This window comes from Salmo salar, chromosome 04 (genome assembly GCF_965601325.2).
Source record: "Salmo salar chromosome 04, fSalSal1, whole genome shotgun sequence".
NCBI lineage: Eukaryota > Metazoa > Chordata > Actinopteri > Salmoniformes > Salmonidae > Salmo > Salmo salar.
Genome location: NC_138294.1, coordinates 28503718 through 28520060, shown reverse-complemented (window position 1 = coordinate 28520060; position 16343 = coordinate 28503718). Strand labels below are relative to the sequence as shown.

The following is a 16343-nucleotide window of genomic DNA, read 5'->3' as shown; positions in this document are numbered from 1 at the left end:
TTTGAAACTAACCATGCAGCACCCATCCAAAGTGATTCCTCCCCCCATTCATTGTTTACTTGTTTGGATCACTGGGAATTGAGACAAATGAAGAAAAATAGTTACTTTGAACTTTTTGTTGTTATTTGTATGATTTTATGAGTTTGTTGTTTTAATAAAGTTACTGTTGAGGGAAAGAAGAGTTTTCTTCAGATTGTATTACATCTCATTCATTCTCTCTTTCTCTGTCTCTCCGCCTCTGTCCTATTCCTTTCTCGGCGTCTCTCTCGCTCTCTCTGTCTCGTTCTCTCTCTTTCCCCCTTCCCCAGGTACGTGACCAGGACATCCCTGTCAAGAGGAACCTGGTGCGCGTCATCGTGGACGTGGGGGACACCAACGACAACGCGCCGTGGTTCGCTGGCTCGCCCTACACCGGGCGCGTCTTCGAGTCGGCCGCCTTGGGCTCGGCAGTCCTCCAGGTCACCGCCCTGGACAAAGACAAGGGACAGAATGCAGAGATCATCTACAGCATCGAGTCAGGTAGGCTAACAGCTCCACAGGGGCACTAGACTACATTCTTAGGAGTAGCATGAATTTGCACCTAGATGCTGATCTTGGGTCAGTTTTGCATTTTCTACACTAATGGTTAAGGTTAGGATTTGAGGAGGGGAAGCTGATCCTAGATCTGTACTTAGGGGAAACGTTCGTAACATGTCAGCCATACTGGCATTCGCTAGCCTCTGGCTGGTCATGGTAGAGGCATGCATAGCAGCCCAGTTAGCGCTACCAACACAAGGGGCCTGGGGAAAATGTATGCAGGGTATCCAGAGGTCCCCTGCCCACTGACCCTCGGTCATGAATGAAATACTTCACACAAAGCAGGAGAACTTTGACGACTTTGTCAGGGGATCTCAAAACGTGGGAGTTTGGCCGATGTCCCCCTCTGAAATTCCCACCATTGTTTTCCCTGTAAATAAGCTGTGTTTTGGGAGAGGGTCGGGCATGTAGTCATTGGCTGGGTTCTTTGTTTAGGATGTACATTTTTCAGATAGTTGAGATGACTCAAGCTAATTGAAATGTGTCTTGCCGGAGAATGAGTCAGGTTTTCAAATCAGAGGTGGACTGGTGTAGAACACAGAGCGGCCATGTCCATCGGTTGTGGATTAGTTTGAGTGTTGGAGGGGAAATTAGCATTTAATTTCATTAGAGTAATTGGAAAGTGTGCAAAATTAGGCAATCTTCATGAATGCTTATCGAGAGCCATGGCCATTTGGAGGGTGAGGGAATGAAGGGATGCTTGTCTAGACTGAAGGGGGGGGGGGGGGGGGGTTCTATTACTATTAGCCCAAACAAAAGCACTGAATAACAGATTCACGGGCATGTAACAACAGATAGTCCCCCCCAAAAAAAATCTGAAGGAAGTTTGTTCTAAAGTGTCTATCCTATACCCTGGAAGATATAGGATATGTATCTAACCCTTTATTTTTGTCTCTAAACAGTCTCCATATATACTCAGCTGCGACATCGGTGGATGCAGTGGATTGAGATGCATCCACTGCAAAAAAACTTACCTCTAGCTTAAACTGACAGATTCTTATGGGGATTTTTTTATTATGCTAATTAGATTTCCTCGAGGGCGCGAACATTGACTAGTTTAATTCAATTTATGGTAATCAAGAAGTCTAAAATTACACCCTGGCTTTAATGTTTGAGACACACAGTTCAGGCTGGAATGAAAACCAATGCCATAGCAACCACATTAATAAATCTGTTTGTGTTCTTTTTTTTTAAACAGGCAATGTTGCAAACTCATTTGCCATTGATCCGGTGCTGGGCACTGTTACCGTGGCAAAGGAGCTGGACCGAAGCAGCAAGAACCAGTTTGAACTAGCTGTGAAGGCAACCGACAAAGGAACGCCCTCGCTGACTGCCACGGCCAACGTCCACATCGCTGTCACCGTGTCAGACAATGCCACCCCCAGATTCACTGAGAAGGAGTTCTCTGCAGAGGTCAGCGAATTGGTCCTCCCCGGCAGTTTTGTAACCATGATCTCAGCAACCAGCCAGTCCTCTGTGTTCTACCAAATCAAAGGTGGAAACACTGACGGCACATTTGATGTAAACCCACACTCCGGTGTGGTTGTAACTTCAAGGGCTTTGGACTATGAAAGTACCCCTGAGTACAGACTTACCATCCAGGGAACCAACATGGCAGGTCTTGCTAGCAACACCACTCTGCTGATTCACCTGAAGGACGAGAATGATAATGCCCCCATCTTCCTCCAGCCAGAGTTCACAGGCATGATTAGCGAATCGGCTCCCGTCAACAGTGTGGTCTTGACCAGAGAAAACACCCCGCTGGTCATCCGTGCCTCGGATGCTGACCGCGATGCCAACGCCATGCTGGTCTATCAGATCGTCGAGCCGTTCGCCCACAACTACTTTGCTATCGATTCAAGTACGGGAGCCATTAGAATGACAACCACTCTGGATTTCGAACAAAGGAGTGTGTTCCGCTTCACCATTCAGGTCCATGACCTCGGAATGCCGCGACTGTTCGCCGAGACAGCCGCCAACGTGACCGTCGAAGTCATCGACGTCAACGACTGCTCGCCGCAGTTCAGCCAGGAGCTCTACGAGACATCAGTGATCGTGCCGACTTACAAAGGTGTCGAGGTAATCAAAGTCAAAGCCTCAGACGCCGACTCCGGACCAAACTCCAAACTCTTCTTCTCCATCTCAGAGGGGAACATCGGGGAGAAATTCAAGATGGATCCCAACACAGGCATCATCACTATCCAGAACGTCACCCAGCTAAGAAGCAGGTACGAGCTGAGGGTGAGGGTCTCGGATGGCAGGTTCGCCAACACAGCGTCGGTAAAGATCAACATCCGTGAGAACAAGGAGAGCAGCCTGAAGTTCACTAGGGACTCCTACAAGGCTTACGTCAAAGAGAACTCCTCTGAGAAGAAAACATTAGCGGTCATTGCCTCTGTGGGGAACCACGTCAACGAACCCCTCTTCTACACCATCCTGAACCCAGACAAGAGGTTCCAAATCAGCCGCACTTCTGGAGTGCTCTCCACCACGGGGATACCTTTCGATCGTGAGGCGCAGGACATGTTCGACATCGTCGTGGAGGTGACCAGGAAGGACGCTTCCTCCGAAGTGGCCCACGTTCTGGTGATGGTGACCGTAGAAGATGTGAACGACAACCAGCCCATGTTTGTCAACCTGCCCTATCAAGCCTTGGTCCAGGTGGACGCAGAGGAGGGTCAGGCCATCCACCAGGTGACAGCGGTGGACGGGGACATGGGTCAAAACGCAGAAATCCATTACCACCTGAAAGAACACCACAAGCACTTCCAGATAAGCCCCTCAGGAGAAATCTCCCTCAAAAAGCAGTTAGACAAAGACTCCCTCAACAGTGAGTTCGTCATCAACGTTGTGGCCAAAGATGCAGGAGAACCAGCCCTCTCGGCAGAAGTGGAAGTGCCCATAACTATAGTAAACAAAGCCATGCCAGTGTTTGAGAAGCCATTCTACAGCATCGAAATCCCTGAAAATATCCAGTTACACACACCTGTAGTTCACGTCCAGGCTACTGACTCTGAAGGCCCCAAGATAGTATACACCATCTCTGAGGGAGATGCCTTCAGTCAGTTTTCCATCAATTTCAACACAGGTGTCATACATGTAATCCAACCTCTGGATTTTGAGACCCACCCCGCTTATAAATTGAGTGTCAGAGCCACAGACTCACTAACTGGGGCCCACGCTGATGTCTTTGTCGATATCATTCTGGAAGATGTCAACGATAATCCCCCTGTCTTTCAACTAAAGTCCTACAATGCAAGTGTTTCTGAAGCTTCTTTCATCGGCACGGTAGTTTTGCAAGTCGCCGCCACAGACCCTGACACTGGCAACAACAAAGTGCTCTTCTACCAGCTAGTTGAGGACAAGGAAAAGAGCTCAGACTACTTCAGCATTGACCGTGACTCAGGAATCATCTGGACTGCTCGCATGCTCGACCAGGAGGAAAAGCAGCAACACAAGCTGACTGTCCGCGCTGTGGACGGAGGAGTGCCTGCCCTCTCCAGCGATGTCACTGTGACCGTAGATGTCACTGACCTGAATGACAATGCGCCAGCGTTCACTGAGAGCTCTTACAAAGCCACGGTCAGCGAATTGGCCCCCCGCGGTCACTTCGTCACCCATGTCCAGGCGTCCGACGCCGACAGCTCAGACGCCGGCAGGCTTGAGTTCTCCATCCTGTCTGGCAATAAGGACCAGAACTTTGCCATGGATAAAAATACTGGGGCCATCATCATCTCCAACCACCGTAAGCTACAGATGGAGCCAATGTACAACCTCAACGTGTCCGTGTCAGACGGTGTATTCAGGAACTCGGCCGTGGTCAAAGTCACAGTCAACGGTGCCAACTTCCACAACCCCACTTTCCCCCAGCTCGACTATGTGGTTGAACTCACTGAGAACTCGCCGGTCGGCACGTTAGTGGTGGAGGCCAAAGCCACAGATGAAGACGCTGGCACATACGGGCGCCTAACTTACCACATTGTCAACGATTTTGCCAAGGACAAGTTCTCAGTCAATGAACATGGAGAGATATTCACCCTTGAGATCCTAGACCGCGAGAACGCCATTGAGAAGGTCATCCCCATATCGCTCATGGCAAAGGACGGTGGGGGAAAAGTAGGCTTCTGCATTATTAATGTGATTTTGACAGATATCAATGACAATGCCCCACAATTCAGGGCAGTGGAGTACAAAGCCAATGTTGCATCGGATGTCCCCAGGGGAACCACCGTGGTAAAAATCGCTGCGTCAGACATGGACGAGGGAAGCAATGCCGACATCGCTTACACCATCGAAGCCGACATGGAAAACGTGGAAGAGAACTTCGAAATCCATCCCTTCAGTGGAGTCATTGTCACCAAAGAGAGCCTCATCGGACTTGAAAATGACCTCTACGCTTTCTACGTTAGGGCAAAGGATGCTGGGAGTCCTTCCAAGCAATCCGTCGTCCGCGTTTACATCAGGATAGTGGCCCCTGAGGTACCGATCCCCAAGTTCGCAGAGCCACACTACCGGTTCACCATCGCCGAAGACATGCCCATCGGCACGGATATTGACGTTATCCAGGCGGAGAGTGAACAACCAGTGTTCTACAGCCTAGTGAAGGGCAACACCCCGGAGAGTAACCATGATGAGGTCTTCGTGGTGGATCGGGACACCGGGGCCCTGAAGCTGGAGAAGAGTATGGACCACGAGACCACCAAGTGGTACCAGCTCACGTTACAAGCCCAGAGCCAACAGGAGGGCTACGAAACGGTGGCGTCTGTCGACGTCAACATCCAGGTCAAGGACCTCAACGACAACAAGCCTGTGTTTGAGTCAGACCCATATGAGGCGGTCGTGGTGGAGAACCTTCCAGATGGCACGCCGGTGATCCAGGTCAAAGCCACCGACCAGGACTCAGGCACCAATGGTCAAGTGATCTACAGCCTGGACCCCAAACAAACCTCAGCTGAGATCTCGGAGCTGTTTGCCGTCAACAGTGAGACAGGCTGGGTGACAACATTGAAAGAGCTCGACCGTGAGAAGACCAGCAAGTACACCATTGCCGTGCTGGCCACCGACCGCGGAGACAAGGTGCAGCTGGTGACCAGCACCACCGTGGAGGTTACCGTGGCCGACGTCAACGATAACCCACCACGCTTCACCGCCGAGATCTACAAGGGCACGGTGAGCGAAGACGACCTTCCGCCCAGTGGAGTCATTGCCATCCTGAGCACCACGGACGCCGACACGGAGGAGATCAACAAACAAGTCAACTACTTTATCACAGGTGAGATTTTATCTCTAACAATTCCAGTGATTGCTCTGCTCACAGCTCATGGCCTTATAGACTTCCCCATTTGTGTTAATAAACCGCTTTAATAAACACTGCTCAAAAGAGGATTAGACATTTGCACCCGCTTAAATAGGGAGATGATATCTGCTCTCTGAACATATAATGCACATTCTTTATCTGTAAACACTTTCAATCGACTAATTTGTGATAGCTCAAGGAAAATATATAGGTCATGTTTAATTATCTCGATAACGCTAATTAGCGGATTAAGAATGACTATGCCACATGTAATAACCAGAGATTTTAGAAATGAGCTCTCATTATTAGCTTGGATTCACATTTCCTACTACGCAAAAACCGCCTCCTTATTGCGGTCTCCTGTGTACCAAACATACTTGCTTCATGAACGTTGGTCTGCAATTTGAAGTGGTTATGATAAATGAATAATATGAACCCTACCTGAGGTAGATTTGCTCAGGCACTATAAAGATCCCGGGGTTGAGCACGACTCTGACCAGCGGACAGCTTTTGAAATAGGATGTGATAACTGGTAGACATGGATACAGTTCCTCTTAGAGCTTCGCTACCACTCACAGGACAAGATCTTCTCTGATTCCAAGACTAACCCTGATAGAAAGGATGCATCTTATTTATATTTATTTCCGTCATTCATGTATGATTCAGTACAGTCCACAAACAGACAAACACACACACACCCTTGAGATGCACACATGTGCACACACACACACACACACACACACACACACACACACACACACACACACACACACACACACACACACACACACACACACACACACACACACACACACACACACACACACACACACAAACAAAACCACTAGCCCTCTCGAAAGCAGAGGCAGGGTATTGTGGTGCATTGTTAATTAGTTTGAATGGCACTCTCCCCATTGACTCTCCCTAATGACTCGCTCCTCATTAACTCTCCCCAATGACTCTCTCCCCATACAGGAGGCGACCCTCTAGGACAGTTTGCGATCGAGCACCTCCAGAACGAGTGGAAAGTGTCTGTCAGGAAGCCGCTGGACCGCGAGGAGCGCGACAACTACCTCCTAAATATCACCGCCACCGACGGCACCTTTGCCGCCAAGGCCGTGGTCGAGGTCAAAGTCCTGGACGCCAACGACAACAGCCCTGTTTGCGAGAAGGTAAAGAGAGAAGGCGGGCCGTGTTATCTGCGTGTGGAGGTACATGACAAGTACCTGGGAGAAGGGAGGGAGGGAGGGAGGGAGGGAGGAGGAAATAAGAGGTTTGGAAAGGTTCCTCGTCGAAGAAAGCAAGAGGATATTAAGGGGTAATTTTCTTACATCAAGGGCTTTTTCCCCCCAGATAATGTATTTCCGTTGCTGATTGTGTTAAGTCCATACAATGATGGTGCTGCTGTCGATGTAAATGTATTTTCGTTCTACACCTCTCTCCCTTTCCTCCCTTCTTGTTAATATACCTATTGAATTCTGCCTATTCTACCTTTACTTCTCTCTGTCCGCCCCTACCATCAATCTTTTTTCCCCCTCTTCTCCCCTCTTCTCCCCTCTTCCCTCCCACGCACTCTCTCGTCCTCCCCTTCTCTCTCTCCCCTCTCCGTCTCTCCGCTCCCCCAGTCCCTATACACAGAGAGGGTCCCCGAGGACTTCCCAGCCGGCAGGCTCATCCTACAGGTCTCGGCCACGGACGCAGACATCCGCTCCAATGCCCACATCTCCTACGAGCTCCAGGGACCGGGAGCCGAGCTCTTCACCATCGACCCCGACACAGGTGTGTGTGTGTGTTGGTCTGTCTGTTTCTGTCTGTGTTACACCTCAACACACTCGGTGTGTTGACTAGTCTGCCCACGCTACCATACAGCTAATCAAAAATCAAATAACCACAGGTCCATGTCTGCCGCGATGTAGAGTCGATTCAAGTCATTTCAAATGGCTGCGTTGCGCTCGCATTCATCCAGTTTGTATTCACGGCATGTCAGAGGTTATTATGACTATCAAATGTCCATGGGTGCGTGACGGCAGCATGACGTGCGACACTAACCCACACATACACACGCACTCGCGCGCGCACCACACACACACACACACACACACACACACACACACACACACACACACACACACACACACACACACACACACACACACCAGTTTTACAATGCCATGGTTTGATGTGTGACCCTAACAACACTACACTCAAGGACCCTGTCTTTTGCCTCCCTCTGTATCGTCACAAACAGACACGGTAATAACCCCTCAGTGTGGACGCCAGTCATGCACACTTTCTGATCGAATTCTAATCCATCCACCCCTGTGTGTGTGTGTGTGTGTGTGTGTGTGTCCCTAGTGGCAAGGTGGATTTTGTTTACGTCGCATCCTTTTGATGGTTCTTTTTAATGTATTTTGCCCCAGAACATTTCCCCGGAGGGGTTAGCGAGCCATGGCGCTAAGAACCCACGTTTCATCTAACATACAATCGACTTTGTTCACGCCTGAAGTTTTCGAGTCTCCTCTGCAGAAAGTGGAGACAAAATGCAATGACACGAGTCCGACCTTAGATAACGCAATGCCAGTTAGCTCCCATTAACTCCCACGCTAAAAAAGAAACGCTACATTGGTTTATTTCTGAAGGGAGAGAGAGGGTTATGAAGAAACAAGACAGCAGCAGTGTAGAGTAGGCTAGAGACATACTTTTACAACAAAACAACAGTCCCTTTGTTGTGGTTCAAGTTCAGACGTACTTTGATACCTCCATATGAGCCGGCGAAGAGGGAGAGAAGAAGAGCGGAAAAATCCGGCCAGTTCTTTTAGTGTGGCCCAAATTGAAGGAGAAGGAGAGCTACTGTTGCAGAGTGGATAAAGTCAAGAGTATCGCGAGGGGGGGGGGTCCTGTTTTTTATGCCGAGATGCAGGATTGTTGCATGCGAGGAACGCTAAGAGGCTTCGTTGGTATTGACAGTTTGTGTGTGTCCAGCGAGGCCCCGGTAATGTTGACGTGCGGCATATCCCAGGACACCTCCTAGCTGCTCTTAGCTGCCAAGTACTCCTGTCCTCCTGCGTTTTCCCTCGTCCCCCTTCTCTCTTCCTCTCCGTCAATTATTTATGTATGCTCTCCATCCTCTTCTGAAAACCATTAGTTGTCTGGATGTGGGTCGGCTGCTTGGATCAGGGGAAGGGGTTTGTGGCATACGAGAGGATATGAGGTCTCATAACACACACAGGCCCGAATGCAGGCACACACACGCACACACACACACACACACACACACACACACACACACACACACACACACACACACGTCTGACTCAGTGATCTGTGTGAAGCGTGTTACTTTTGAACGCACTGAAGCGGATAATGCCAACTTAAAAATAGAGGTGTACGGAGATGAGCATGACAAGTTTGTAAGGTTTTCGGGAAACTAAATGTTCAGGTGAAATTTCCCCTAGTTACAGACCACCTTCCCCCAACCTTAACCCTAACCTTTATTTTGGTGATTGTTAACACGCTGGACAGAGTGAATTATCTTGAGAGGCTTCATACACGTAGGTCCATTGTCGTTTGTACACGGTATCGATTCGGTTTCAGTAATTTTTGGTTACTCAAACCAGCCGCGGGCCCCATTAAATCGTCTTATGTTTGACAGCCCTGCTCTAGGGTCAGTCTACACCGAACTAAACGGCTCAGAGAACATTTAGCTTCACTTGCGTTTTATGTTGATGCTTTCTTGGAAAGGGCGTGGGGTAGGTGGAGGATGCAGTTCTAACACTATCTGTCCTTGTCAAACATGACCTTTCTTAAAGAGTGCATCCCGCAGGCGCCATACCGTGGAAAAGTGTGTGTGGATTTCAATAACTTTTAATAAGCCTTTGTGTGTGTGTGTGTGTGTGTGTGTGTGTGTGTGTGTGTGTGTGGTGTGTGTGTGTGTGTGTGTGTGTGTGTGTGTGTGTGTGTGTGTCATTGCGTTTAACGTGTGTGTGTGTGATTCACATGCTTGTGTGTGATTGCCTGCCCCATTGATTGACATGTGCCTTTCTTCCTCTTCCGTTTTCCCAGGTGAACTGAAGACCCAGCAGCCCCTGGACCGCGAGGAACAGGAGGAGTACCGCCTGACGGTGCGGGCACTAGACGGCGGCGGGCGCTACTGCGAGGCGGCCGTGCACCTGACCGTGGAGGACGTGAACGACAACGCGCCACAGTTCACCTCCGACCCGTACGCCATCACCGTCTTCGAGAACACGGAGGTCGGCACCTTCGTGGCGCGGCTGCTCGCCACTGACCTCGACACCGGTACGTTTGTTTGTTTATTTTACAAATTAGTTGATCTGTTTGTTTTATTGTTCTTTATTTGACCAGTCTTCCACCAGGCAATGCTAAGCTCTCTGATCTAGTGCTGTACACCTGGTGCTCTACACATTGTGCACACGCGCAGTGTGTTGCGTTTTACTACTCACTCTGCCCGTGTCTGATGGCCACTGTGGAGCTCGACGTTATCCGTCAGTAAACTTAGTTGAATTTGAACCGCGTCATCTTTATTTGTGAACAGGCGAGTCACTTAATAATTCATCTTTCTGCTGAGAAAATACAGATAGAATTGTTTGAGAAATAAAGGCGCGTTGCTTTTCCGCTGCAACGCTGACTCCACAGTATCACAGTAATCCTCGCTCCGTTTTACACCAGACTATTTTGGCGCAAAGCGATGATGTTTCAAGGATGAAATACGATTCTCCTCGAGCACTCGATTCTGAGCAGGCCTCATGGCCATTTTCTATTTGCCATTTGCCGGTGGGTCAGTCACAACACATGCATTCTCTTCATAGTCTTTTTGTGTTTGTCGTCCTGTGCGGTTCTGTTGGTAGAGAATGGCGCTTATGGGGGCCACCCATACGAAAAATGTATGCATGCACTGCTGTTAGTTGCTTTGGATAAAAGCGTCTGCTATGTGGCATATGTTTGCTTCACGTTTCAGGAAACCCACCTAAGCAGGAGCAGCCGATTTTTAAAACGAAAACTCCCTCAAATGGAGGACAGTTGAAAGCGTTAGTGTGGTGGCCATATTTAAACTCAAGAGCTCTGATATTAGCAAGCCACTTTTAGAGGCACTACCAATTTGACTTCTTTGACTGGCGTTTGGTAATGACTCCTCTTACAGGGCAAGGCGTTCTAGGCTAGGGGAGCGTGTCAGCGTGTTCCCTTCACAAAGCCTAGGTACGGCTGAAGAGAAGCTCTCTCTCTCTCCCTTCCTCACCCCCGTCCTCCCTCTCTCTCAGTCCTTCTGGTAAACTGACAGTTTGACAGATTGAATGGGATGTAAGAACTGGGTCGCTCGTTCACTCGCTCAGAAAGTCGAAGCGCAAAAGGGGGCCTGCTTTTTCGACAGCTCTTCCCCCAGGGTTGAGGCACTAGCACGGAATTCCTAAAGTCTGCCCTACCTCCGTGCGAACTTAAAGGATATCTGAAAAGAGGAGAGGAGAAATTAGGTTCTCCCCCTCCCTCCCCCAATTTTAGCCGGAGGCGCATTTTGGATCATTTGGAGCTGGAGGGAGAGAGACCAAATATAGACTGCATGCAGAATACTGAAAAAAGATCCTCTGTGTACAACGTAAAACACCAGATAATGCGTGCAGAGCAGAATTAGGCCGATACCCGCTAATTATCAACATCCAGAAAAGGTCAGTTAAATTCTACAACCACCTAAAAGGAAGTGATTCCCAAGCCTTCCATAACAAAGCCATCACCTGCAGAGAGATTAACCTGGAGAAGAGTCCCCTAAGCAAGCTGGTCCTGGGGCTCTGTTCACAAACAGACCCCACAGAGCCCCAGGACAGCAACACAATTAGACCCAACTGAATCATGAGAAAACAAAAACAATTACTTGACACATTGGAAAGAATGAACAAAAAAACAGAGCAAACTAGAATGCTATTTGGCCCTATACAGAGAGTACACAGTGGCAGAATACCCGACCACTGTGATTGACCCAAACTTAAGGAAAGCTTTGACTATGTATAGACTCAGTGAGTATAGCCTTGCTATTTTGAGAGGCCGCCGTAGGCAGACCTGGCTCTCAAGAGAAGACAGGCTATGTGCACACTGCCCACAAAATGAGGTGGAAACTGAGTGGCACTTCCTAACCTCCTGCCAAATGTATGAGACACATAATTCCCTCAGATTACACAGACCCACAAAGAATTCGAAAACAAATCCAATTTTGATAAACTCCCATATCTATTGGGTGAAATACTACAGTGTGCCCAGTAGCAAGTTGTGACCAGTAAAGGGCAACCAGTGAAGAACAAACACCATTGTAAATACAACCCATATTTATGTTTATTTATTTTCCATTTTGTACTTTATTTGCACATCGCAACACTGTATATAGACAAAGGTCTTTATTCTTTTGGAACTGTAATGTTTACTGTTAATTAAAAAAATATATTATTTATTGTTTATTTCACTTTTGTTTATTATCAATTTCACTTGCTTTGGCAATGTTAACATACGTTTCCCATGCCAGTAAAGCCCTTTTGAAATGAAAGAGAGAGATTTGCATTCCTTTCACACGTGTTGGTATCACATACACAGATCTGTAGTTGTAGTTTGTATCTTTATCACCAGCCTTGTAAAAGGTGTATTGGCGGATGTATGCCCGTATTGCCAGGATAGCTGAAGAGTCCCGCACACACTGCCCTGCAGAGAAATAACAAAGTCAATACCATCTATGACGACTCTGACCAGACAAGATACCCGTTTTGCCACAGTCCAGGTCACACAGTCCTCTCTCTCACTCAGCCAGCTGCCATTGGACTGATTCATCAGTATGCATAACTCCACTGTCTGGCGTGTGCACGTGCGTACGTGTCAGACATCCATTGTCAGATAGATAGAGGAATCATTCACTATTCGGGGGGGGAGGATCATCAACATTTGAGACTTGAGTATCTCTTTGCTTCAAATATTGACACATTTCGAGTATTGCCAGTTCCCTGCACCAGTTGTGCTATCTAGACCGGCTTATTTGGGTTGAAGATGTTTGACACTTTCAAACTTACACGCGTCACTGCCCCTGCTGTGTGCCCACTGCCATGGCGTCGTTTTTCTCAAAGTGGTCTGGGGGAAAGAACCAGACAAACCAGGAAGCTGGTTGGTGACCATAATTGGCGTTAAAAGGAGAAGTTATGCTGACACATTCCTTTCTCTGTTTCTTCTATATATCTCTCTTTTTCTCTTTATTTTCTCTCTCACTCTTTCCTCTATCCCCTCTCTCTATTTCCAGCTCTTTCTTCTCTATCCCCCTCTCTCTCTTCCCATCTCTTTCTTCTCTATCCCCCTATCTCTTCCCATCTCTTTCTTCTCTATCCCCCTATCTCTTCCCATCTCTTTCTTCTCTATCCCCCTATCTCTTCCCATCTCTTTCTTCTCTATCCCCCTATCTCTTCCCATCTCTTTCTTCTCTATCCCCCTATCTCTTCCCATCTCTTTCTTCTCTATCCCCCTATCTCTTCCCATCTCTTTCTTCTCTATCCCCCTATCTTTTCCTATCTCTTTCCTCTCTATCCCCCTATCTCTTTCTTCTCTATCCCCCTATCTTTTCCTATCTCTTTCCTCTCTATCCCCCTATCTCTTTCTTCTCTATCCCCTATCTCTTTCCTCTCTATCCCCCTATCTTTTCCTATCTCTTTCTTCTCTATCCCCCTATCTCTTTCTTCTCTATCCCTCTATCCCCCTATCTCTTCCCATCTCTTTCTTCTCTATCCCCCTATCTCTTCCCATCTCTTTCTTCTCTATCCCCTATCTCTTCCCATCTCTTTCTTCTCTATCCCCCTATCTTTTTCCTCTCTATCCCCCTATCTCTTTCCTCTCTATCCCCCTATCTCTTTCTTCTCTATCCCCCTATCTCTTTCCTCTCTATCCCCCTCTCTTTCCTCTCTATCCCCCTATCTCTTCCCATCTCGTTCCTCTCTATCCCTCTATCTCGTTCCTCTCTATCCCCCTATCTCTTCCCATCTCGTTCCTCTCTATCCCCCTATCTCGTTCCTTGCTATCCCCCTATCTCGTTCCTCTCTATCCCCCTATCTTTTCCCATCTCGTTCCTCTCTATCCCCCTATCTCGTTCCTCTCTATCACCTTATCTATTCCCATCTCTCCACAGTTGTTACTTTCAGAAGTGGTTTCTTTTCTGTCTATTCCTTGTCTGTGCTGTCCCTCGTTTGATTGGGTAAACAGAGTTCTTGCGGCTCATACTAGACGTAAACAAGCTTTCTTGACACTTTGGTTTGAGGAGGAACGTCTTTGCTACCGCTGTCGATAAAGGTTCAACGAATGCTCTCCTCAGAAGGCGCAGTTCAATCAAACGCACGGTGCAGAATTTGGACTTAGTCAGTTAGCATGTGAACATTTAGTTGGCGTGTGGTGAAGTAAAATGGCAGACTGGTTTTAGATACCAGATAGGGATGCAAGATAAAAGTAGTAGCGTAGTTTTTAATAGCAGTTTTATAAGGTACAGCATAAACACTGCAACATCAGGTCTGGTTGAATCAGACCCTGAGTCTTGGAGAAAACCTCCAGGAGACTGGATATGAAGTATACTCGTCTGGTGGCGTGAGTCGAGATTGCTTATTGGTTTGGCGCGATCCACTTAAACGTCATCAAGCAATTTCCGTCTGCCGAGTAATTTGGTCTGATTAAAGCGATGGTGACCGGGACCAACAGGTGGCAGTAAACCGGGCTCCCGCAGACAAAATCTGCATCCTAAATGGCATCCTGTTCCCTTTATAGTGCACTACTTTTGACCCATAGGGCCCTGGTCCAAAGTAGTGCACTGTCGAATAGAGTGTCATTTGGGACGCAGGCCCGAGTCTCTTTAGTCGTAATGAGATGCGCAGAGGAGGGGAATGTGTGTGTGTGTGTGAGAGAGAGAGAGATGTGGGCCACCTGCAAAAAAGGCATTATGGTTATTGTCTCGTTTTTGGACTGCCCTGTCGGGAAGCGGCAAGGTGTTATTACAAGGTGCGACGTGACTTGCGTGTTGGCTGTACTGCTGAGGATGTACAGGCTGATGACGTTTGGATTGTTTACGGTTTTCCTTTCCAACAAACGCAAAGCAATAATGAACTGCCACAAAGCGATAATGAACTGCCACAAAGCGATAATGAACTGCCACTCAGAAGAACATTAGTATACTGTTCTTATATCAGATTATCACTCTACACATTACCTTGGTTTTAGTCTATATGTTGTCAACATGATCTCTCTCTGTCTCCTCCCAGGCTTGAACAGCAACATCCTCTACTCCCTCGCCGACTCAGCCGACGGCCACTTCTCCGTGGATGAGCGTACCGGCGTCGTCGCATTAAAAAAGCCCCTGGACCGCGAGGCGCGGGCCGTGTACGAGCTCAAAGTGCGCGCCTCCGACCAAGGCTCCCCCCGCCGCCTCTCGTCCCTCTCCCGCGTCACGGTCTCCGTGCTGGACATCAACGACAACCCGCCCGTGTTCGAGCACCGCGAGTATGTGGCGGGCGTTTCGGAGGACGTGGCGGTGGGCACGCAGCTGCTGAGGGTGCACGCCGCCAGCCGGGACATCGAGGCCAACGGGGAGATCGCCTACGCCATCGTGAGCGGGAACGAGCACGGCATGTTCAGTGTCGACCCCCGGACTGGTATGTCTCTCTCTCTCTCTCTCTCCACCTCTCCACCTCTCCACCTCTCCCCTCTTCTTTATGTGTCTCCCCAGGCACCCGGGGCACAAAGTATGACTATCATCTTCTCCAACCTCTTTGTGTGTATTTGTAGCAGGTTAGCGTTTTTTCGTAATGAATGTTGTTCTGGAGGCAGCTCTGCAGAGTGGTCACTAGCTGGCACTGCCACAAAGTCATCAAATCTGATTTGAACCCTAACCTTAGCCACGCTACTAACCCTAATGCCTGACCTTTACTTAAGACCAAAAAAAGCTCAGTTTTGTTTTCCTGTATTTTTGCAATAGAGCCAGTATTGACTTTGCAGCTGGCCTATCTAAGGGGAAATCGCTCAGTAAACGTCGACCTGCGTAGCAGATGACATTTCTGTCGTGTACGTTGGACGGTTAACGTAACCTATCCTCCCTCTCCGTCTTCCGTCTCCCCTGCAGGTGACATCTTCGTCATCGAGCCGCTGGACTTTGAGGCGTCCCACGAGTACTACCTGACGGTGGAGGCCACGGACGGGGGCGCGCCGCCGCTCAGCGACATGGCCACGGTCAACATCAACCTGACGGACGTCAACGACAACAGCCCCGCCTTCGGCCAGGCCACCTACGCCGCCGTGGTGGCCGAGGACGCCGAGCCCGGCAAGACGGTGGTGGCGGTGAGTTGACCGATGAGTGACCGTTCTGATCGTTTGGTCTGGTATTTCCCTTCGCGACTAGAAAAAAAAGCATACAAATTTGTTGAATGTATATATTACAGTTTGTTTGCTTTGCGTTCGAACC

The 16343-nt window shown here is 48.7% G+C and overlaps 1 protein-coding gene across 11 annotated transcripts in view; it reads left to right on the top strand.

The window, feature by feature from the left end:
* fat1a (FAT atypical cadherin 1a) overlaps positions 1–16343 on the top strand; it is a 93431-nt gene that overhangs the window by 59046 nt on the left and 18042 nt on the right. For all 11 annotated transcript variants that reach the window (XR_001328235.3, XM_014195248.3, XM_014195253.3 and 8 more), the window contains 7 exons: positions 309–519; positions 1775–5848; positions 6848–7044; positions 7498–7651; positions 9935–10168; positions 15148–15537; positions 16005–16219. Coding sequence is in view for 10 of the 11 variants with exons in the window: in XM_014195248.3 (XP_014050723.3) it covers positions 309–519; positions 1775–5848; positions 6848–7044; positions 7498–7651; positions 9935–10168; positions 15148–15537; positions 16005–16219 (5475 nt within the window). In the remaining variant the exon portion in view is untranslated. The remainder of the gene's footprint in view (positions 1–308; positions 520–1774; positions 5849–6847; positions 7045–7497; positions 7652–9934; positions 10169–15147; positions 15538–16004; positions 16220–16343) is intronic.